The sequence below is a fragment of the Ascaphus truei genome, chromosome 14, assembly GCF_040206685.1.
Source record: "Ascaphus truei isolate aAscTru1 chromosome 14, aAscTru1.hap1, whole genome shotgun sequence".
Classification (NCBI taxonomy): domain Eukaryota; kingdom Metazoa; phylum Chordata; class Amphibia; order Anura; family Ascaphidae; genus Ascaphus; species Ascaphus truei.
In genome coordinates, this window is record NC_134496.1 from 52,874,464 (window position 1) to 52,896,544 (window position 22,081).

At 52.4% G+C, this 22,081-nt stretch overlaps 1 protein-coding gene across 1 annotated transcript; it reads left to right on the forward strand.

The window, feature by feature from the left end:
* Positions 1 to 714: 714 nt before the first annotated feature.
* Positions 715 to 21,652, forward strand: LOC142466170 (organic solute transporter subunit alpha-like). Its single transcript, XM_075571011.1, has 9 exons — positions 715 to 856; positions 2,297 to 2,391; positions 3,946 to 4,100; positions 4,545 to 4,618; positions 5,236 to 5,394; positions 18,506 to 18,617; positions 18,859 to 19,005; positions 19,438 to 19,543; positions 20,699 to 21,652. Exons 1-9 carry the CDS (start codon positions 822 to 824, stop codon positions 20,812 to 20,814), a joined length of 999 nt encoding a protein of 332 aa, XP_075427126.1. The 5' UTR covers positions 715 to 821; the 3' UTR covers positions 20,815 to 21,652.
* The last annotated feature ends 429 nt before the right edge of the window (positions 21,653 to 22,081 follow it).

The following is a 22,081-nucleotide window of genomic DNA, read 5'->3' on the forward strand; positions in this document are numbered from 1 at the left end:
GCCCCGATGCGGGGAAGTGGGCCCCGATGCGGGGAAGTTGGGCCCCGATGCGGGGAAGTGGGCCCCGATGCGGGGAAGTGGGCCCCGATGCGGGGAAGTGGGCCCCGATGCAGGGACGTGGGCCCCGATGCGGGGAAGTGGGCCCCGATGCGGGGAAGTGGGCCCCGATGCGGGGAAGTGGGCCCCGATGCGGGGAAGTGGGTCCCGATGCAGGGAAGTGGGCCCCGATGCAGGGAAGTGGGCCCCGATGCAGGGACGTGGGCCCCGATGCGATATCCATTCTCTGATACTTTATATATGTATATTTCTGTTTGTAAAAAAAACAATAACATTTAAGTTGAAAAAAAAGGGGAATAGGATAAATGTTGATCCAGATGTAAACAGCAAAGCCTTCATCCATCCAGCACACGTACAACAAAACATACATCCCTGAGAACAGACGTTGTGACTACACCGCAGCTCGCAACCCCTTACTTCACCAAAGAGAAGTCTTTCTGACTGCTGCATAGTTCACCCCGAGTTTAAGGGCGGATTCCCCTGTAGTTTGGGTGTATAACGGATATGTGTTAAAGGAGAATTAGCTGCCACAAGAGCACTCTGTTGGAAGAGCCCAAGTTATTTTAAATCAGGGACCCCAAATATATGCAACATGTTTATTCATGAGGATCAATGAACTCAATGCCATCGCCTGACCAAGCAAACAGCCGGCTCTGAGCTTCGCAGGCACTTGGATCTGACAGACAAAGTCCGAGATCCCTCGAGCAGAGCAGAGCTTGCAGCAGAGCAGGAGCGATCCGTGGCATTCAGGAGAACAGGAGAACATGGAGTCCACAGAAGAAGTCAATGCAGACCCCAGGTAGAGTCATTCAGTTATCTGCCCTAGAGAAGAATAAGGAAGGTACTTCTCCGATCTACAATCCGATAATAGATTATGGTTACCTTGACCCCACCATATCAATGCAAGCCCTTAGCGCCCAATGTCCTCTTTCATTGCTCTCTAATCTCTAGGTTGTCCTGGTGTCTCTCTCGCTATCCCAAGTACTTTGTACTATATTTGTCTCTCTCACACATAGTTGGATAGTCGCAGATAGTTCTGGCAATTGTAATCAGCACTAGAGAGAATAAGATAAGACATGTACAGTTGTTATTGGCTAGGGCAGAGGGTCTCAACTCGCCCTCAAGACCCCCAACAGGTAAGCTTTTAAGGATATCCCTGCTTCAGCACAGGTGGCTCAATCAGTGGCTCAGTCATAGACAGCTGGTTTGAATTGTAGCTTTTAAAAACACCAATTATGTACTTGGCACTTTTTCCCCGGCTTAGCCGTCATGTTGATACATTGACAGTAAAACCCAATGGTGGCACCAACGTAAATGATGTAGGTATACTTTACATAGAACATGTTACCAATGTATATACTGATCTATGTACCAAAGGCATGTGTCCAAATATTTAGCAGCCCTCCGCTGATTCAGTTAGTTGAAGTCTCCGAACATCAACCAATGGGTGTCGCAGACAGACCGTCTCTCCCCTACTCTAAGGAACCACCAGAAATAGACTCAATAGGTGCACTTGGGATTCACTTGGTACAGGAGCTGGAAAATAGTTGGAGGGCGACGTGAGCACAGAGCAGTGTCCTCTCTCTAGTTACCCTACCAGTGATGGAGTGTAAATGCTTTGATTGGACAATACCAAACCCATAGTGTCTCCTCCTCCTGTACATCCTCCCAGCGCCCCAGAGGGAAGGATGTTCAAATGTGTTTTAGTGGGGGTCAGCCCCGCCGATTTCTTTTGTGCAAAGAGGGCACCTCATGCATGGAACTCTTTTATTAAAATATGCGATGCGCCCTCTTATTGCGCATGAGGAAGTCGCCCTGACCCAATAACACCGTGTCTCTGCCATATCTTCGTGTCTTCGAACTGAACTGTGGTTGGAATTAGAAAGAAGAGAATTGTGGATGAATTAACGTTCTAAGTCATTCTGACTGAGCCACAGATTGAGCCACCTGTGCTGAAGCAGGGAAATCCTGAGAACCTGATCTGTTGGTGTCCCTTAAGGACTGGGGTGGGGTGGGCCACCTCTGTTTTTAAGTAGTCACCCTGGGAGGGGTGTCAGGTTGTGAGCCATGGCACTTGTATAAGTCACCAGTAGTGTTCTACTTAGAAAAAATTGGTAAGAAGAACCTGTTGTGGTAAAATTAGAGGGTGTCCGGGAACGGAGGGTCACCCGGTAACCCCCACCGGAGATCCTGATGCCGTGAGACACAGCGGTGATCTCGCCGGCTCTTTGTTTTGCAGAATTCCTCCGCAGCTGATTCATCTCCTGATGGCCAATTACAGCGTCCCCAAATCCTGCTTCTCCAAACCACCACGCACAGTCCAGCTCCTGTACAGTACGTAGCGCGAGCGAGCTCGCCCTCGTCCGGCGGCAGTGCGGGCCCCCTTCCACACACGCAGCCCAGCTCCTGTACAGTATGTAGCGCGAGCACCTTCACTGTGCAAATGCAGAGCCAGCAACCAAGCTCAAACACAAAGCAGCCATGCTTGAGTTAAGCTTTAACCAACTCTTAGCTGTATAATGCAGCTTCTGGATTCAGAGAAAAGCAGAGGAGCTTCACTTAGTGACATTATTTGCATGTCCACAGTCGGAGTCTGAATTTAGCAGTGTGCGCTTAAGGGGGGGGGGGCGTTCCGTTGACCTCATTTTGTTACCCACACTTTCTTACCCATATATAGGGAGTATGGGCTCTCTGGAGCTAAACAGCGCTAACTTCAGCTCCAAGGCGTCCCCGGAAATGTCCCATACACGGGAAACAGAATGGAGGTTTAAATCTCCCAGGTCACGCGGGAAAATAGGTCCTCAGTCGCGGCTTCCTATTGGCCGGCGTGACGCAGGGGATTTAAAGCTACATGAAGAGCCGTGGCACCTTCTCCGGTATCTCGGGAAGCAGGGGGTCCCCAGGGCTGAAATTAATGCAATTCATTTCCAGAGAACCCCTGATTCCTATACATAGGGGGAAAAAGGGGTGTCCAGAGGGAGATCCCCATTTAATCCAGAAGGATAAGGAATCTGGACGCACTGCAGCCTTTCTATTAATTCCATTACCTAACCCCTTCCGTGTCAGAGTCTGCACACCTTGTTCTTACTGCAGGCACCCTGGAGGGACTGAAATCAGTGCGCACTGTTTAATGAGAATATACTGACTTGTCTAGTGAGACTATCCCTTGTGAGCACATTGACGTCTCACACAGGTCTGCAACCCGGCTTCTCACCATTATCTACTAACACTGGGGTGCGCAAACTTGGGAGCCGGGATTTGTCTGGGGGTGCGTGGACGGTTGTGGAGGTCTCGCGCTCTTCCCCCAGGCATTTAATTTAAATGCCGGGGTATCGCGCGAGGCCTCTGCAACAATAACACTTACTGGGATTCAGACGCTGTGACGTGTCTCCATGGCAACGCAACGTCAAATTACGCCGTTGGTGACATGACCTGATGTCATGTGACCCCGGAGCGTCATTTGACGCGGCTGCCGGGTAGGAGGGGGGCGCAAGCTCCAGAGCAGGAAGACACGGGGGCGCAGCAGGAAAAGTTTGCGCTCCCCTGTCCTAACATACAGTGCTTTCACTGCAGCAAGGGATTCTGGGAATTTACATGCAATGATCACACAACTCCATTTTGACATGGACCCCTATGAGCTTATGCCTGCCGCATTACACCGCATTTTAGCATAGCCAGTAAATCTACTCCCAGGCAGCTGTTTCAACCTTTTGGTTCTCTTCAGTGAGACTGGTTATACTGGAGACTGCAATCTATGAGGTTGCAGTTGCTTTAAATCAGTGAGACTCGCAGAACATAACTGAGCCGACATACAGTATCTGACTTAAGGGCTAATTCGATATGCACCTTATTCCGTCCTACGCTCTAACCAGTGTTCTTTGGCCCCAGACTTGGACACGCTGCAGCTCTGCATCTTTGGGATTCTGACCTTCCTCACCCTGCTGTCGGTCGTCATTTTCATAGAAGATGCTTTTTACCTCACCAAGAAAGTGCGATGCCCGTCCAAGAGGAACACCTTCCTGTGGAACAGCGCGGCGCCTACGGTAAGAGTGTGTGCAGGTGGAGGACTAGGTGGAGGTTCGGAAACTGAATCAATGTTTCATATAGACTCCGGGCATTAACCCCTTCAGTGCTAGAGTTGCCTTATCCATTGTCTTGGTTTTGCCTGGGGCCCTGTCTTGTCCTGAACATGCCGGGACTAGCGAAGTTAAACATTTCCTGAATGCGTGTATCACCATCATCAGCATTTTGTTCCCATAACATCTCAGAGAACCACTCTGCTCCTCTCCATATAATGTCCAAGTCTTTATTTTTTTTTATATTCCATAAATATTTAGAAACAATATGTAAGAATGAGTAAATCTTTCCTGCACTCCCACAGTTCAGATAAAAATTAAATGCGTGATAAGGTTGCGAGCAGCACAAATCGCTGTTTAAACATATGATATGTTTCTCAGACGTGGGGGGGGGGATACTGTCTCTTGCAGGTCATCGCAATCTTCTCCTGTTTCGGGCTGTGGATCCCTCGTTCCGCCATGTTCGTGGATATTGGTATCAGCACGTGAGTAGGAGCGGACACATTTAGACTAGATGTGGAAAGCTTTGTACGGTCGCATACAGTACATGAAGAACGCTCGATGGTCCAATCAGTACCAGAGGGGGATGGGCCAACATAGAAACATGGAATTTGACGGGAGATGAGAACCACACGAGGCTCTCTTTCACATTGAGGATTTAGCCCGATCCTTATCCCAAGCATGTGTGTATTCCCATAGTGTATTGGCCCATACCAACATATTGCAGGGACAGGATAACGTATTACAATCCACGGCCCATTTACAGCTCTCTGCGAACACGAACTAAGGGGGATTTATCATTAAAACTGTGATAGTGTTGATCGGGTTACTATTGTACCGAAACTGCCATTGTCTTCACCACCGAGAGTCCCTGAGATCGAGCCTCTTTTAGAGCTACAGCAGTGTAACCCCCCGAAGGATAGCCCTGCTTCAGCACAAGTGGCTCAGTCATTGCTGACTAAGCCACCTGTGCAGAAGCAGGGCTATCCTTCAAACCTGACCTGTTGGTGGCCCTTGAGGACTGGCGTTGGCCACTCCTGCACTATGATGTCACATTTGCTGACTGCGCTGTTTGTTATTAACACTTTCCTACCTCTCCCAGGTATTTTGCCGTCTGCTTCTACCTCATGCTCATGGTGCTGATTGAAGGTTTCGGGGGGAAGGACGCGCTGGTCAAAAAGCTGGAGAGCAACCTTGTACCCATAAACACTGGGCCGTGCTGCTGCTGCTGCCCCTGCCTGCCCCGCATCAAACTGACCAAGTGAGACTTCAAGGGGGTGCAGAAAGGTCCCACTGGGGGACCCAAACGCCGGTTTTTGTGTCTTCTATCAAATATAGAAAATGTATGATTTACTTACCTGCGTGCTGTCCCTTGATGTCGTGTTGCAACCGTATCGTATCGTCTATATATATATATATATATATATATATATATATATATATATATAGTGCAGAATAAATGAGTTCTCCAGTATTCGGTGATACCTTTTTTATTGGACTAACAATTTATGTCATAGGACAAGCTTTCGAGAGTTATCCTCTCTTCTTCAGGTCAAGCAATACTTGCTTGACCTGAAGAAGAGAGGATAACTCTCGAAAGCTTGTCCTATGACATAAATTGTTAGTCCAATAAAAAAGGTATCACCGAATACTGGAGAACTCATTTATTCTGCACTATCGCAACTGGACTAACACGGCTATTTTATGCTTTATATATATATATATAGATATATATATATAGATATATATATAGATATAGATATATATATATAGATATATATATAGATATATGTATAGATATATATATAGATATATATATAGATATAGATATAGCTAGATAGTGGTTGACAAATCACCCAAAAATCTACTCGCCGAACCAAAAAATCTACTCTCCACCTAGTCCCGCCCCGCTATTGCTTGGGCGGCCATGAGGTCGCCACGGGGTCAAATCCAGTCGCCACGGGTCTGTAGGTGAATGAATTTGTCGAACACTGTATATAGATATATAGATAGATAGATATATCTATCTATACAGTGTTCAACAAATTCATTCACCTACAGACCCGTGGCGACTGGATTTGACCCCGTGGCGACCTCATGGCCGCCCAAGCAATAGCGGGGCGGGACTAGGTGGCGAGTAGATTTTTTGGTTCGGCGAGTAGATTTTTGGGTGATTTGTCAACCACTGTCTATATATCTAGATATATCTCTATCTATCAGGTCTACCAGAGAAAGAAAATACTGCTGTGTGTCAGTGGTATTTACCGTCTCTAATAAACCTGACGCTGATTTGACTAAATATTTTCTTTTTCTGGAGGACCTTGTTCTGACTTCCTGACCCCCAGGAGATGTGACTCTCCCCCCCCCCCCCATTCTATTAACAGTGCCGTGTACTGGAGAATATTTGAGTCCCACTCATTCACATTCTTCTCCAGCCGTGGGATGCAGCCGCACAACACTCTGAATACGGGTCCGTCTGTTAGCGCGGCTCATCGTGTTCTGTGATGTGCGCACTGAATACGGGTCTCCGCCTGTTAGCGCGGCTCATCGTGTTCTGTGATGTGCGCACTGAATACGGGTCGGTCTGTTAGCACGGCTCATCGTGTTCTGTGATGTGCGCACTGAATACGGGTCGGTCTGTTAGCGCGGCTCATCGTGTTCTGCGATGTGCGCACTGAATACGGGTCGGTCTGTTAGCGCGGCTCATCGTGTTCTGTGATGTGCGCACTGAATACGGGTCGGTCTGTTAGCGCGGCTCATCGTGTTCTGCGATGTGCGCACTGAATACGGGTCGGTCTGTTAGCGCGGCTCATCGTGTTCTGCGATGTGCGCACTGAATACGGGTCGGTCTGTTAGCACGGCTCATCGTGTTCTGTGATGTGCGCACTGAATACGGGTCGGTCTGTTAGCGCGGCTCATCGTGTTCTGTGATGTGCGCACTGAATACGGGTCGGTCTGTTAGCGCGGCTCATCGTGTTCTGTGATGTGCGCACTGAATACGGGTCGGTCTGTTAGCACGGCTCATCGTGTTCTGTGATGTGCGCACTGAATACGGGTCGGTCTGTTAGCGCGGCTCATCGTGTTCTGCGATGTGCGCACTGAATACGGGTCGGTCTGTTAGCGCGGCTCATCGTGTTCTGTGATGTGCGCACTGAATACGGGTCGGTCTGTTAGCGCGGCTCATCGTGTTCTGCGATGTGCGCACTGAATACGGGTCGGTCTGTTAGCGCGGCTCATCGTGTTCTGCGATGTGCGCACTGAATACGGGTCGGTCTGTTAGCACGGCTCATCGTGTTCTGTGATGTGCGCACTGAATACGGGTCTCCGCCTGTTAGCGCGGCTCATCGTGTTCTGTGATGTGCGCACTGAATACGGGTCGGTCTGTTAGCACGGCTCATCGTGTTCTGTGATGTGCGCACTGAATACGGGTCGGTCTGTTAGCGCGGCTCATCGTGTTCTGCGATGTGCGCACTGAATACGGGTCGGTCTGTTAGCGCGGCTCATCGTGTTCTGTGATGTGCGCACTGAATACGGGTCGGTCTGTTAGCGCGGCTCATCGTGTTCTGCGATGTGCGCACTGAATACGGGTCGGTCTGTTAGCGCGGCTCATCGTGTTCTGCGATGTGCGCACTGAATACGGGTCGGTCTGTTAGCACGGCTCATCGTGTTCTGTGATGTGCGCACTGAATACGGGTCGGTCTGTTAGCGCGGCTCATCGTGTTCTGTGATGTGCGCACTGAATACGGGTCGGTCTGTTAGCGCGGCTCATCGTGTTCTGTGATGTGCGCACTGAATACGGGTCGGTCTGTTAGCACAGCTCATCGTGTTCTGTGATGTGCGCACTGAATACGGGTCGGTCTGTTAGCGCGGCTCATCGTGTTCTGCGATGTGCGCACTGAATACGGGTCGGTCTGTTAGCGCGGCTCATCGTGTTCTGTGATGTGCGCACTGAATACGGGTCGGTCTGTTAGCGCGGCTCATCGTGTTCTGCGATGTGCGCACTGAATACGGGTCGGTCTGTTAGCGCGGCTCATCGTGTTCTGCGATGTGCGCACTGAATACGGGTCGGTCTGTTAGCACGGCTCATCGTGTTCTGTGATGTGCGCACTGAATACGGGTCGGTCTGTTAGCGCGGCTCATCGTGTTCTGTGATGTGCGCACTGAATACGGGTCTGTCTGTTAGCGCGGCTCATCGTGTTCTGTGATGTGCGCACTGAATACGGGTCGGTCTGTTAGCGCGGCTCATCGTGTTCTGCGATGTGCGCACTGAATACGGGTCTCCGTCTGTTAGCGCGGCTCATCGTGTTCTGTGATGTGCGCACTGAATACGGGTCGGTCTGTTAGCGCGGCTCATCGTGTTCTGTGATGTGCGCACTGAATACGGGTCTCCGCCTGTTAGCGCGGCTCATCGTGTTCTGCGATGTGCGCACTGAATACGGGTCGGTCTGTTAGCGCGGCTCATCGTGTTCTGCGATGTGCGCACTGAATACGGGTCTGTCTGTTAGCGCGGCTCATCGTGTTCTGCGATGTGCGCACTGAATACGGGTCTCCGCCTGTTAGCGCGGCTCATCGTGTTCTGCGATGTGCGCACTGAATACGGGTCGGTCTGTCTGTTAGCGCGGCTCATCGTGTTCTGTGATGTGCGCACTGAATACGGGTCTGCGCCTGTTAGCGCGGCTCATCGTGTTCTGTGATGTGCGCACTGAATACGGGTCGGTCTGTTAGCGCGGCTCATCGTGTTCTGCGATGTGCGCACTGAATACGGGTCTCCGCCTGTTAGCGCGGCTCATCGTGTTCTGTGATGTGCGCACTGAATACGGGTCTCCGCCTGTTAGCGCGGCTCATCGTGTTCTGTGATGTGCGCACTGAATACGGGTCTCCGCCTGTTAGCGCGGCTCATCGTGTTCTGTGATGTGCGCACTGAATACGGGTCTCTGCCTGTTAGCGCGGCTCATCGTGTTCTGTGATGTGCGCACTGAATACGGGTCGGTCTGTTAGCATGGCTCATCGTGTTCTGTGATGTGCGCACTGAATACGGGTCGGTCTGTTAGCACGGCTCATCGTGTTCTGTGATGTGTGCACTGAATACGGGTCTCCGCCTGTTAGCGCGGCTCATCGTGTTCTGTGATGTGCGCACTGAATACGGGTCGGTCTGTTAGCACGGCTCATCGTGTTCTGTGATGTGCGCACTGAATACGGGTCGGTCTGTTAGCGCGGCTCATCGTGTTCTGTGATGTGCGCACTGAATACGGGTCGGTCTGTTAGCGCGGCTCATCGTGTTCTGTGATGTGCGCACTGAATACGGGTCTCCGCCTGTTAGCGCGGCTCATCGTGTTCTGTGATATGCGCACTGAATACGGGTCTCCGCCTGTTAGCGCGGCTCATCGTGTTCTGTGATATGCGCACTGAATACGGGTCGGTCTGTTAGCGCGGCTCATCGTGTTCTGTGATGTGCGCACTGAATACGGGTCTCCGCCTGTTAGCGCGGCTCATCGTGTTCTGCGATGTGCGCACTGAATACGGGTCTCCGCCTGTTAGCGCGGCTCATCGTGTTCTGCGATGTGCGCACTGAATACGGGTCTCCGCCTGTTAGCGCGGCTCATCGTGTTCTGTGATGTGCGCACTGAATACGGGTCGGTCTGTTAGCGCGGCTCATCGTGTTCTGTGATGTGCGCACTGAATACGGGTCTGTCTGTTAGCGCGGCTCATCGTGTTCTGCGATGTGCGCACTGAATACGGGTCTCCGCCTGTTAGCGCGGCTCATCGTGTTCTGTGATGTGCGCACTGAATACGGGTCTGTCTGTTAGCGCGGCTCATCGTGTTCTGTGATGTGCGCACTGAATACGGGTCTCCGCCTGTTAGCGCGGCTCATCGTGTTCTGTGATGTGCGCACTGAATACGGGTCGGTCTGTTAGCGCGGCTCATCGTGTTCTGTGATGTGCGCACTGAATACGGGTCTCCGCCTGTTAGCACGGCTCATCGTGTTCTGTGATGTGCGCACTGAATACGGGTCTCCGTCTGTTAGCGCGGCTCATCGTGTTCTGCGATGTGCGCACTGAATACGGGTCTCCGCCTGTTAGCGCGGCTCATCGTGTTCTGCGATGTGCGCACTGAATACGGGTCTGTGTGTTAGCGCGGCTCATCGTGTTCTGTGATGTGCGCACTGAATACGGGTCTCCGCCTGTTAGCGCGGCTCATCGTGTTCTGTGATGTGCGCACTGAATACGGGTCTCTGCCTGTTAGCGCGGCTCATCGTGTTCTGTGATGTGCGCACTGAATACGGGTCTGTCTGTTAGCGCGGCTCATCGTGTTCTGTGATGTGCGCACTGAATACGGGTCTCCGCCTGTTAGCGCGGCTCATCGGGTTCTGTGATGTGCGCACTGAATACGGGTCGGTCTGTTAGCGCGGCTCATCGTGTTCTGTGATGTGCGCACTGAATACGGGTCTCCGCCTGTTAGCGCGGCTCATCGTGTTCTGCGATGTGCGCACTGAATACGGGTCGGTCTGTTAGCACGGCTCATCGTGTTCTGTGATGTGCGCACTGAATACGGGTCGGTCTGTTAGCGCGGCTCATCGTGTTCTGCGATGTGCGCACTGAATACGGGTCTCCGCCTGTTAGCGCGGCTCATCGTGTTCTGCGATGTGCGCACTGAATACGGGTCTCCGTCTGTTAGCGCGGCTCATCGTGTTCTGTGATGTGCGCACTGAATACGGGTCTCCGCCTGTTAGCGCGGCTCATCGTGTTCTGTGATGTGCGCACTGAATACGGGTCCGTCTGTTAGCGCGGCTCATCGTGTTCTGTGATGTGTGCACTGAATACGGGTCTCCGCCTGTTAGCACGGCTCATCGTGTTCTGTGATATGCGCACTGAATACGGGTCTCCGCCTGTTAGCGCGGCTCATCGTGTTCTGTGATGTGCGCACTGAATACGGGTCGGTCTGTTAGCACGGCTCATCGTGTTCTGTGATGTGCGCACTGAATACGGGTCGGTCTGTTAGCGCGGCTCATCGTGTTCTGTGATGTGCGCACTGAATACGGGTCGGTCTGTTAGCGCGGCTCATCGTGTTCTGTGATGTGCGCACTGAATACGGGTCTCCGCCTGTTAGCGCGGCTCATCGTGTTCTGTGATATGCGCACTGAATACGGGTCTCCGCCTGTTAGCGCGGCTCATCGTGTTCTGTGATATGCGCACTGAATACGGGTCGGTCTGTTAGCGCGGCTCATCGTGTTCTGTGATGTGCGCACTGAATACGGGTCTCCGCCTGTTAGCGCGGCTCATCGTGTTCTGCGATGTGCGCACTGAATACGGGTCTCCGCCTGTTAGCGCGGCTCATCGTGTTCTGCGATGTGCGCACTGAATACGGGTCTCCGCCTGTTAGCGCGGCTCATCGTGTTCTGTGATGTGCGCACTGAATACGGGTCGGTCTGTTAGCGCGGCTCATCGTGTTCTGTGATGTGCGCACTGAATACGGGTCTGTCTGTTAGCGCGGCTCATCGTGTTCTGCGATGTGCGCACTGAATACGGGTCTCCGCCTGTTAGCGCGGCTCATCGTGTTCTGTGATGTGCGCACTGAATACGGGTCTGTCTGTTAGCGCGGCTCATCGTGTTCTGTGATGTGCGCACTGAATACGGGTCTCCGCCTGTTAGCGCGGCTCATCGTGTTCTGTGATGTGCGCACTGAATACGGGTCGGTCTGTTAGCGCGGCTCATCGTGTTCTGTGATGTGCGCACTGAATACGGGTCTCCGCCTGTTAGCACGGCTCATCGTGTTCTGTGATGTGCGCACTGAATACGGGTCTCCGTCTGTTAGCGCGGCTCATCGTGTTCTGCGATGTGCGCACTGAATACGGGTCTCCGCCTGTTAGCGCGGCTCATCGTGTTCTGCGATGTGCGCACTGAATACGGGTCTGTGTGTTAGCGCGGCTCATCGTGTTCTGTGATGTGCGCACTGAATACGGGTCTCCGCCTGTTAGCGCGGCTCATCGTGTTCTGTGATGTGCGCACTGAATACGGGTCTCTGCCTGTTAGCGCGGCTCATCGTGTTCTGTGATGTGCGCACTGAATACGGGTCTCTGCCTGTTAGCGCGGCTCATCGTGTTCTGTGATGTGCGCACTGAATACGGGTCTGTCTGTTAGCGCGGCTCATCGTGTTCTGTGATGTGCGCACTGAATACGGGTCTCCGCCTGTTAGCGCGGCTCATCGGGTTCTGTGATGTGCGCACTGAATACGGGTCGGTCTGTTAGCGCGGCTCATCGTGTTCTGTGATGTGCGCACTGAATACGGGTCTCCGCCTGTTAGCGCGGCTCATCGTGTTCTGCGATGTGCGCACTGAATACGGGTCGGTCTGTTAGCACGGCTCATCGTGTTCTGTGATGTGCGCACTGAATACGGGTCGGTCTGTTAGCGCGGCTCATCGTGTTCTGCGATGTGCGCACTGAATACGGGTCTCCGCCTGTTAGCGCGGCTCATCGTGTTCTGCGATGTGCGCACTGAATACGGGTCTCCGTCTGTTAGCGCGGCTCATCGTGTTCTGTGATGTGCGCACTGAATACGGGTCTCCGCCTGTTAGCGCGGCTCATCGTGTTCTGTGATGTGCGCACTGAATACGGGTCCGTCTGTTAGCGCGGCTCATCGTGTTCTGTGATGTGTGCACTGAATACGGGTCTCCGCCTGTTAGCACGGCTCATCGTGTTCTGTGATATGCGCACTGAATACGGGTCTCCGCCTGTTAGCGCGGATCATCGTGTTCTGCGATGTGCGCACTGAATACGGGTCTCCGCCTGTTAGCGCGGCTCATCGTGTTCTGTGATGTGCGCACTGAATACGGGTCTGCCTGTTAGCGCGGCTCATCGTGTTCTGTGATGTGCGCACTGAATACGGGTCTGTCTGTTAGCACGGCTCATCGTGTTCTGTGATGTGCGCACTGAATACGGGTCTGTCTGTTAGCGCGGCTCATCGTGTTCTGTGATGTGCGCACTGAATACGGGTCTGCCTGTTAGCGCGGCTCATCGTGTTCTGTGATGTGCGCACTGAATACGGGTCTCCGTCTGTTAGCGCGGCTCATCGTGTTCTGTGATGTGCGCACTGAATACGGGTCTGTCTGTTAGCACGGCTCATCGTGTTCTGTGATGTGCGCACTGAATACGGGTCTGTCTGTTAGCGCGGCTCATCGTGTTCTGCGATGTGCGCACTGAATACGGGTCTCCGTCTGTTAGCGCGGCTCATCGTGTTCTGCGATGTGCGCACTGAATACGGGTCTCCGCCTGTTAGCGCGGCTCATCGTGTTCTGTGATGTGCGCACTGAATACGGGTCTCCGCCTTTTAGCGCGGCTCATCGTGTTCTGTGATGTGCGCACTGAATACGGGTCTCCGCCTGTTAGCGCGGCTCATCGTGTTCTGTGATGTGCGCACTGAATACGGGTCGGTCTGTTAGCACGGCTCATCGTGTTCTGCGATGTGCGCACTGAATACGGGTCTGTCTGTTAGCGCAGCTCATCATGTTCTGTGATGTGCGCACTGAATACGGGTCGGTCTGTTAGCGCGGCTCATCGTGTTCTGTGATGTGCGCACTGAATACGGGTCTCTGCCTGTTAGCGCGGCTCATCGTGTTCTGCGATGTGCGCACTGAATACGGGTCGGTCTGTTAGCGCGGTTCATCGTGTTCTGCGATGTGCGCACTGAATACGGGTCGGTCTGTTAGCGCGGCTCATCATGTTCTGTGATGTGCGCACTGAATACGGGTCTGTCTGTTAGCGCGGCTCATCGTGTTCTGTGATGTGCGCACTGAATACGGGTCTCCGCCTGTTAGCGCGGCTCATCGTGTTCTGCGATGTGCGCACTGAATACGGGTCTCCGCCTGTTAGCGCGGCTCATCGTGTTCTGTGATGTGCGCACTGAATACGGGTCTCCGCCTGTTAGCACGGCTCATCGTGTTCTGTGATGTGCGCACTGAATACGGGTCTGTCTGTTAGCGCGGCTCATCGTGTTCTGTGATGTGCGCACTGAATACGGGTCTGTCTGTTAGCGCGGCTCATCGTGTTCTGTGATGTGCGCACTGAATACGGGTCTGTCTGTTAGCGCGGCTCATCGTGTTCTGTGATGTGCGCACTGAATACGGGTCTCCGCCTGTTAGCGCGGCTCATCGTATTCTGTGATGTGCGCACTGAATACGGGTCTCCGCCTGTTAGCACGGCTCATCGTGTTCTGTGATGTGCGCACTGAATACGGGTCTCCGTCTGTTAGCGCGGCTCATCGTGTTCTGCGATGTGCGCACTGAATACGGGTCTCTGCCTGTTAGCGCGGCTCATCGTGTTCTGTGATGTGCGCACTGAATACGGGTCTGTCTGTTAGCGCGGCTCATCATGTTCTGTGATGTGCGCACTGAATACGGGTCGGTCTGTTAGCGCGGCTCATCGTGTTCTGTGATGTGCGCACTGAATACGGGTCGGTCTGTTAGCGCGGCTCATCGTGTTCTGTGATGTGCGCACTGAATACGGGTCTCTGCCTGTTAGCGCGGCTCATCGTGTTCTGTGATGTGCGCACTGAATACGGGTCGGTCTGTTAGCGCGGCTCATCGTGTTCTGTGATGTGCGCACTGAATACGGGTCTGTCTGTTAGCGCGGCTCATCGTGTTCTGCGATGTGCGCACTGAATACGGGTCTCTGCCTGTTAGCACGGCTCATCGTGTTCTGCGATGTGCGCACTGAATACGGGTCGGTCTCCGTCTGTTAGCGCGGCTCATCGTGTTCTGTGATGTGCGCACTGAATACGGGTCTCCGCCTGTTAGCGCGGCTCATCGTGTTCTGCGATGTGCGCACTGAATACGGGTCTCCGCCTGTTAGCACGGCTCATCGTGTTCTGTGATGTGCGCACTGAATACGGGTCTGTCTGTTAGCGCGGCTCATCGTGTTCTGCGATGTGCGCACTGAATACGGGTCTCCGTCTGTTAGCACGGCTCATCGTGTTCTGCGATGTGCGCACTGAATACGGGTCTCCGTCTGTTAGCGCGGCTCATCGTGTTCTGTGATGTGCGCACTGAATACGGGTCTCCGTCTGTTAGCGCGGCTCATCGTGTTCTGTGATGTGCGCACTGAATACGGGTCTCCGTCTGTTAGCGCGGCTCATCGTGTTCTGTGATGTGCGCACTGAATACGGGTCTCCGTCTGTTAGCACGGCTCATCGTGTTCTGTGATGTGCGCACTGAATACGGGTCTCTGCCTGTTAGCGCGGCTCATCGTGTTCTGTGATGTGCGCACTGAATACGGGTCTGTCTGTTAGCGCGGCTCATCGTGTTCTGTGATGTGCGCACTGAATACGGGTCTCCGTCTGTTAGCGCGGCTCATCGTGTTCTGCGATGTGCGCACTGAATACGGGTCTCCGCCTGTTAGCACGGCTCATCGTGTTCTGTGATGTGCGCACTGAATACGGGTCTCCGCCTGTTAGCGCGGCTCATCGTGTTCTGTGATGTGCGCACTGAATACGGGTCTCCGCCTGTTAGCGCGGCTCATCGTGTTCTGTGATGTGCGCACTGAATACGGGTCTGTCTGTTAGCACGGCTCATCGTGTTCTGTGATGTGCGCACTGAATACGGGTCGGTCTGTTAGCGCGGCTCATCATGTTCTGTGATGTGCGCACTGAATACGGGTCTCCGTCTGTTAGCGCGGCTCATCGTGTTCTGCGATGTGCGCACTGAATACGGGTCTCCGCCTGTTAGCACGGCTCATCGTGTTCTGTGATGTGCGCACTGAATACGGGTCGGTCTGTTAGCGCGGCTCATCGTGTTCTGTGATGTGCGCACTGAATACGGGTCTCCGTCTGTTAGCGCGGCTCATCGTGTTCTGCGATGTGCGCACTGAATACGGGTCTCCGCCTGTTAGCACGGCTCATCGTGTTCTGTGATGTGCGCACTGAATACGGGTCGGTCTGTTAGCGCGGCTCATCATGTTCTGTGATGTGCGCACTGAATACGGGTCTCCGCCTGTTAGCGCGGCTCATCGTGTTCTGTGATGTGCGCACTGAATACGGGTCTCCGCCTGTTAGCGCGGCTCATCGTGTTCTGTGATGTGCGCACTGAATACGGGTCGGTCTGTTAGCACGGCTCATCGTGTTCTGTGATGTGCGCACTGAATACGGGTCTGCGCCTGTTAGCGCGGCTCATCGTGTTCTGTGATGTGCGCACTGAATACGGGTCGGTCTGTTAGCGCGGCTCATCGTGTTCTGCGATGTGCGCACTGAATACGGGTCTCCGCCTGTTAGCGCGGCTCATCGTGTTCTGTGATGTGCGCACTGAATACGGGTCGGTCTCCGTCTGTTAGCACGGATCATCGTGTTCTGTGATGTGCGCACTGAATACGGGTCTCCGCCTGTTAGCGCGGCTCATCGTGTTCTGTGATGTGCGCACTGAATACGGGTCTCCGTCTGTTAGCGCGGCTCATCGTGTTCTGTGATGTGCGCACTGAATACGGGTCGGTCTGTTAGCGCGGCTCATCGTGTTCTGCGATGTGCGCACTGAATACGGGTCTCCGCCTGTTAGCGCGGCTCATCGTGTTCTGTGATGTGCGCACTGAATACGGGTCTGTCTGTTAGCACGGCTCATCGTGTTCTGTGATGTGCGCACTGAATACGGGTCGGTCTGTTAGCACGGCTCATCGTGTTCTGTGATGTGCGCACTGAATACGGGTCGGTCTGTTAGCGCGGCTCATCGTGTTCTGTGATGTGCGCACTGAATACGGGTCTCCGTCTGTTAGCGCGGCTCATCGTGTTCTGTGATGTGCGCACTGAATACGGGTCGGTCTGTTAGCACGGATCATCGTGTTCTGCGATGTGCGCACTGAATACGGGTCGGCCTGTTAGCGCGGCTCATCGTGTTCTGCGATGTGCGCACTGAATACGGGTCGGTCTGTTAGCGCGGCTCATCGTGTTCTGTGATGTGCGCACTGAATACGGGTCGGTCTCCGTCTGTTAGCACGGCTCATCGTGTTCTGTGATGTGCGCACTGAATACGGGTCTCCGCCTGTTAGCGCGGCTCATCGTGTTCTGCGATGTGCGCACTGAATACGGGTCCGTCTGTTAGCGCGGCTCATCGTGTTCTGTGATGTGCGCACTGAATACGGGTCGGTCTCCGTCTGTTAGCACGGCTCATCGTGTTCTGTGATGTGCGCACTGAATACGGGTCGGTCTGTTAGCGCGGCTCATCGTGTTCTGTGATGTGCGCACTGAATACAGGTCTCCGTCTGTTAGCGCGGCTCATCGTGTTCTGTGATGTGCGCACTGAATACGGGTCGGTCTGTTAGCACGGCTCATCGTGTTCTGTGATGTGCGCACTGAATACGGGTCTCCGCCTGTTAGCGCGGCTCATCGTGTTCTGTGATGTGCGCACTGAATACGGGTCTGCCTGTTAGCACGGCTCATCGTGTTCTGTGATGTGCGCACTGAATACGGGTCGGTCTCCGTCTGTTAGCACGGCTCATCGTGTTCTGTGATGTGCGCACTGAATACGGGTCGGTCTGTTAGCGCGGCTCATCGTGTTCTGTGATGTGCGCACTGAATACGGGTCGGTCTCCGTCTGTTAGCACGGCTCATCGTGTTCTGTGATGTGCGCACTGAATACGGGTCGGTCTGTTAGCGCGGCTCATCGTGTTCTGTGATGTGCGCACTGAATACGGGTCGGTCTCCGTCTGTTAGCACGGCTCATCGTGTTCTGTGATGTGCGCACTGAATACGGGTCGGTCTCCGTCTGTTAGCGCGGCTCATCGTGTTCTGTGATGTGCGCACTGAATACGGGTCTCTGCCTGTTAGCGCGGCTCCTCGTGTTCTGCGATGTGCGCACTGAATACGGGTCGGTCTCCGTCTGTTAGCACGGATCATCGTGTTCTGTGATGTGCGCACTGAATACGGGTCTCCGTCTGTTAGCGCGGCTCATCGTGTTCTGTGATGTGCGCACTGAATACGGGTCTCCGCCTGTTAGCGCGGCTCATCGTGTTCTGTGATGTGCGCACTGAATACGGGTCTGTCTGTTAGCACGGCTCATCGTGTTCTGCGATGTGCGCACTGAATACGGGTCGGTCTGTTAGCACGGCTCATCGTGTACTGCGATGTGCGCACTGAATACGGGTCTCCGTCTGTTAGCACGGCTCATCGTGTTCTGCGATGTGTGCACTGAATACGGGTCTCCGTCTGTTAGCGCGGCTCATCGTGTTCTGCGATGTGCGCACTGAATACGGGTCTCCGCCTGTTAGCACGGCTCATCGTGTTCTGCGATGTGCGCCCTGCTGGCAAGAAGATTGTTCCTTACAAAGTAAATACATTTAGGGAAAGTTCAGGTTTGAATTCATGTTGCAAAACATAAAACTGTAACCCTTCCCTTGCAGGAGGAAAGTGAACATATTTATCGTGGCGGTGCTCCAGCTGGCGTTCCTGAAACCCGTCTTCAATATCATTGGTTTGATTCTTTGGGCTGATGGAACCTTTAATATAGACGATGTGAGATTTCCTATACATTTGTATTTATTTAGGTTACAATGTAAGGACACACACACACACGAGATATTAGTGCATCTCAAAATTAGGCTTGTTCCAGTTCAAAGGCCAATACATTGGCCACAAAGATCCTTCTTTCAGTCTTTTATCTACCACATTGCAAGCCCAACTGGCAGCAATTATAGGATAATGATGACTATCGGGTACAGATACTGGGCTGGTGACGTCTCTTCTGCTGTTACAGGTCTCGGTTCGGAGTCTCGCTCTCTGGGTAAACACCACTCTTGGGTTCTCCACCATCATCGCCCTGTGGCCGATTGGAATTCTTTTTCGTGAGGCCAAAGTTCACTTGTCCGAGCAGAATGTGGGGGCCAAGTATGCTGTTTTCCAGGTAAGGGGGTTCTCCCACCTCTTGTTTCTCCCTCAAAGCTAAAACATGCTAACATTCGGTCACGGGTGCAGAGAGGATTTAGGAGAGGTAAAACCAGCAACCCATTTAGGGAGTTGTAAGAGTGAAAAAGGAAGGAGCATAAAATAGGAGTGTCTTATTTTGTAGGAGCTTAGTTGTAAGAACATGGTGGATGAAGCGGGAGAAACCCGGTTCAGTGTCGGCTCTCCATGTAAACATTGACATCACTGTGTGTCAGATCATTAGATAAGTATTTAACTGAAAGGTCTTTGCGACAGGAATTCTATGTAGACACTGCATACATTTTTAGCACTACAGTATATAAGAAAGAAATCCTATTACTGTCCCCGATGCCAGGCTGATCGGGATCTGTAGGGCTCGTTACCAGTATTTCTTTCTATTTCCTTATTACAGATCCTTCTCATCCTGACCACACTGCAGAACTCCATCTTCAGTATTCTGGCCAACGCTGGACAGATACCCTGCGTGCCCCCTTACTCCTCAAAAGCCCGATCTCAGCGTGAGTGACACACGGGGGACCCAGTTCCAGTCTAGATTTATCTCTAAATATTTAACCTGCTAACCCCCCCCCCACCCCCCACTTCCCCCACACCCAGTGTCAGTAAATAAATCAAACACCAGCAACAAGCAGAATAATAAACAATATCATGAACTTAAATTAACATCTTCCCCGTCTTGGATCCCCAGGGCATCCTGTTAATGGGCCCTTCAGGGACAGGAACGCTAAGGATATTAATTTAAATTCAGTCTAATTTATTGAGCTGGTGGGAAGATTACATTTCACATGTAAACATTTATTCTGTATGGGAACGGCTTAAAGGGGCAGCCACGCCTTGGGCACGTCAGGTAAGGACAGCGACGTTGAATAAAATCAGTATAAATGCGTTGAAAGAATTATTTTAATATGTAACATTTGGTGGTAAACAAACGCTCTGGAGGGTTTTTACAATCTATATCTAATGCCAGGGTCGCCAGCTCCAGTCCTCAAGAGCTACCAACAGGTCAGGTTTTCAGGACATTCTTGCTTCAGCACAGGTGGCGCAGTCTTCGACTAAGTGAAGAGTAATTTTTCACGTGATGAAAATAAAAGGAAAACTGTAACTTTTAGGGGAATTACATCTTTCTAAAGACAGTGATGCATTCAAAGTGGTTGCTGTTTTTTTTAACCTGCGACGTTGAACGGCTTTTGTCGATTTCTGGCGGAAACCATTTTTATAATTCATCCAGTAAATACAAATACCCCGTGTGAGCACATTCACACAGGGCTGCAACCCTGCCCTTCCCCGTTATCTCTTAGCATAGCGCTTCCACTGCAGCCAGGGAGTCTGGGTAATATCATGCAAATGAGCGCACAGCGTCACCTTTTGCTTCATATCCATGGACCCCCTTGAACATGGGACCCCCTATAAGCTTCTGCCTGCCGTATTACACAGCTTTTCAGCACGGCCAGGGTTACAGAAGTGCAGAGCCGGTAACCCTCCTCACAGACAGCTTTTGGTTCTCTTCAGTGTGAGGGTGGTTATACTGGCTCTGCAATGTGATGCTGGGATAGGTTTCCACCCCACATTATATAAGAATGGCTGCGGGTTTGTATTAATTCCAGCACTAAACCCCCCGCAGTGACCCCGCGTATCTTGTCCTCGTTGGTTTCTAGTGATGAACAATCACCTGCTGATCGTGGAGACGTTCATACTGGCTGCCGTGGCCAGGATCGCGTACAGGAAGCGGGACGAGGAGGCAGGATACAGATTCAAACCCCTGTCTGTGTGAGGCCAGCGCCGGTCCCTTGTCAGATATCGCGAGGGCGGCGTGGCTCCAACGTACGTTCTCAACACCTTCACTGCCGGAGGGGTCTGCACGGCATTGCAAAGCAGGACCTGTATAACATGCTGCACTGTATATCAACACGGAGTATCTATAGCCACATCAAGCCATTCAAACCGAATAGACCGATTTTACCTATAACTGCGGCTCCATAAGTGTGATCATATTCGGCCCGGTCCGCTGATGCTCACAGATATATACTGTCTGCACTCTCTGATGGGGTTAATCCATTAAACTGCAATAGTGCCGATCGGACCACTACTGCACAGAAATTTCCACGGAGTTTAGAGGGAGTGCCTGATTGGAACTATCGCAATTCAATGAGTAACCCCCAGAGACTAAATTAGTCTCACTGATTAAAAAAAAATTTTTTAATGGAAAAATGATTTTTAGCATCTTTGGTCCAGAACCCGAACGTCTCCTGGATTTCAGCCCATGGGCGACACCTCTCTAATTAGTGTGTATTTCTTAGTGTATTTCAATTCCAAATCCCTTTCCTGTTATATTTCTGAAGCATTGACATCGCTGGATCAGGAGTGGCCAACTCTAGTCCTCAAGTGCCACCAACAGGTCAGGTATTGGTGATATCCCTGCTTCAGCACAGGTGGCTCATTCAAAGACTGCGCCAGATGTGATGAATAGGGTTGAAACCTCCATTAATATTCTCTCTCTCGGACTGGCGTGGGCCACCCCTGATCTATCTATATTCCCAGAGACGGGTCACTACATTTGGGGTCTCTAATCTCTGTGCAAAATAAAGCTGTACGTACTGTATACTCAGTAATGCTCTCTACTGCAGCAACTTCATTCCCAGGAAGATAATAGACCAGACGCGGCGCTTTGGATTTCTTTGTTGCCAGGAAAGCGGTGAACGTCTTGCCGTGTATGTGTAGGCCTCGGCATCAATGGCCTTTGCCAATGACAGACACCATGCAAGGCTACCTCCTCTCCAGATAACTTGCCTGAGTCTATAACACAGGGGTGCTTAACTCTAGTTCTCAAGCCCCCCCCCCCCCAACAGCTCAGGTTTTCAGAATATCCCTGCTTCAGCACAGGTGGCTCAATCAGTCCCTGCATCAGCATAGGTGGCTCAATCAGAGGCTGTCTTCCTGCGCCTCTGATTGAGCCACCTGTACTGAAGCGGAGATATCCTGACCTGTTGGGGAAGGAGGGGGTCGAGCCCCCCTGCTATAACTCATGTAGTGTGGTCACT

Bases quoted from the DNA above. Each gene is read 5' to 3' on its own strand.
- LOC142466170 (XM_075571011.1), top strand. From the start codon at position 822: ATGGAGTCCACAGAAGAAGTCAATGCAGACCCCAG. The intron at 4,101-4,544 runs GTAAGAGTGTGT...TGTCTCTTGCAG, and splicing joins GGAACAGCGCGGCGCCTACG to GTCATCGCAATCTTCTCCTG. The intron at 19,006-19,437 runs GTAAGGGGGTTC...TCCTTATTACAG, and splicing joins CCAAGTATGCTGTTTTCCAG to ATCCTTCTCATCCTGACCAC.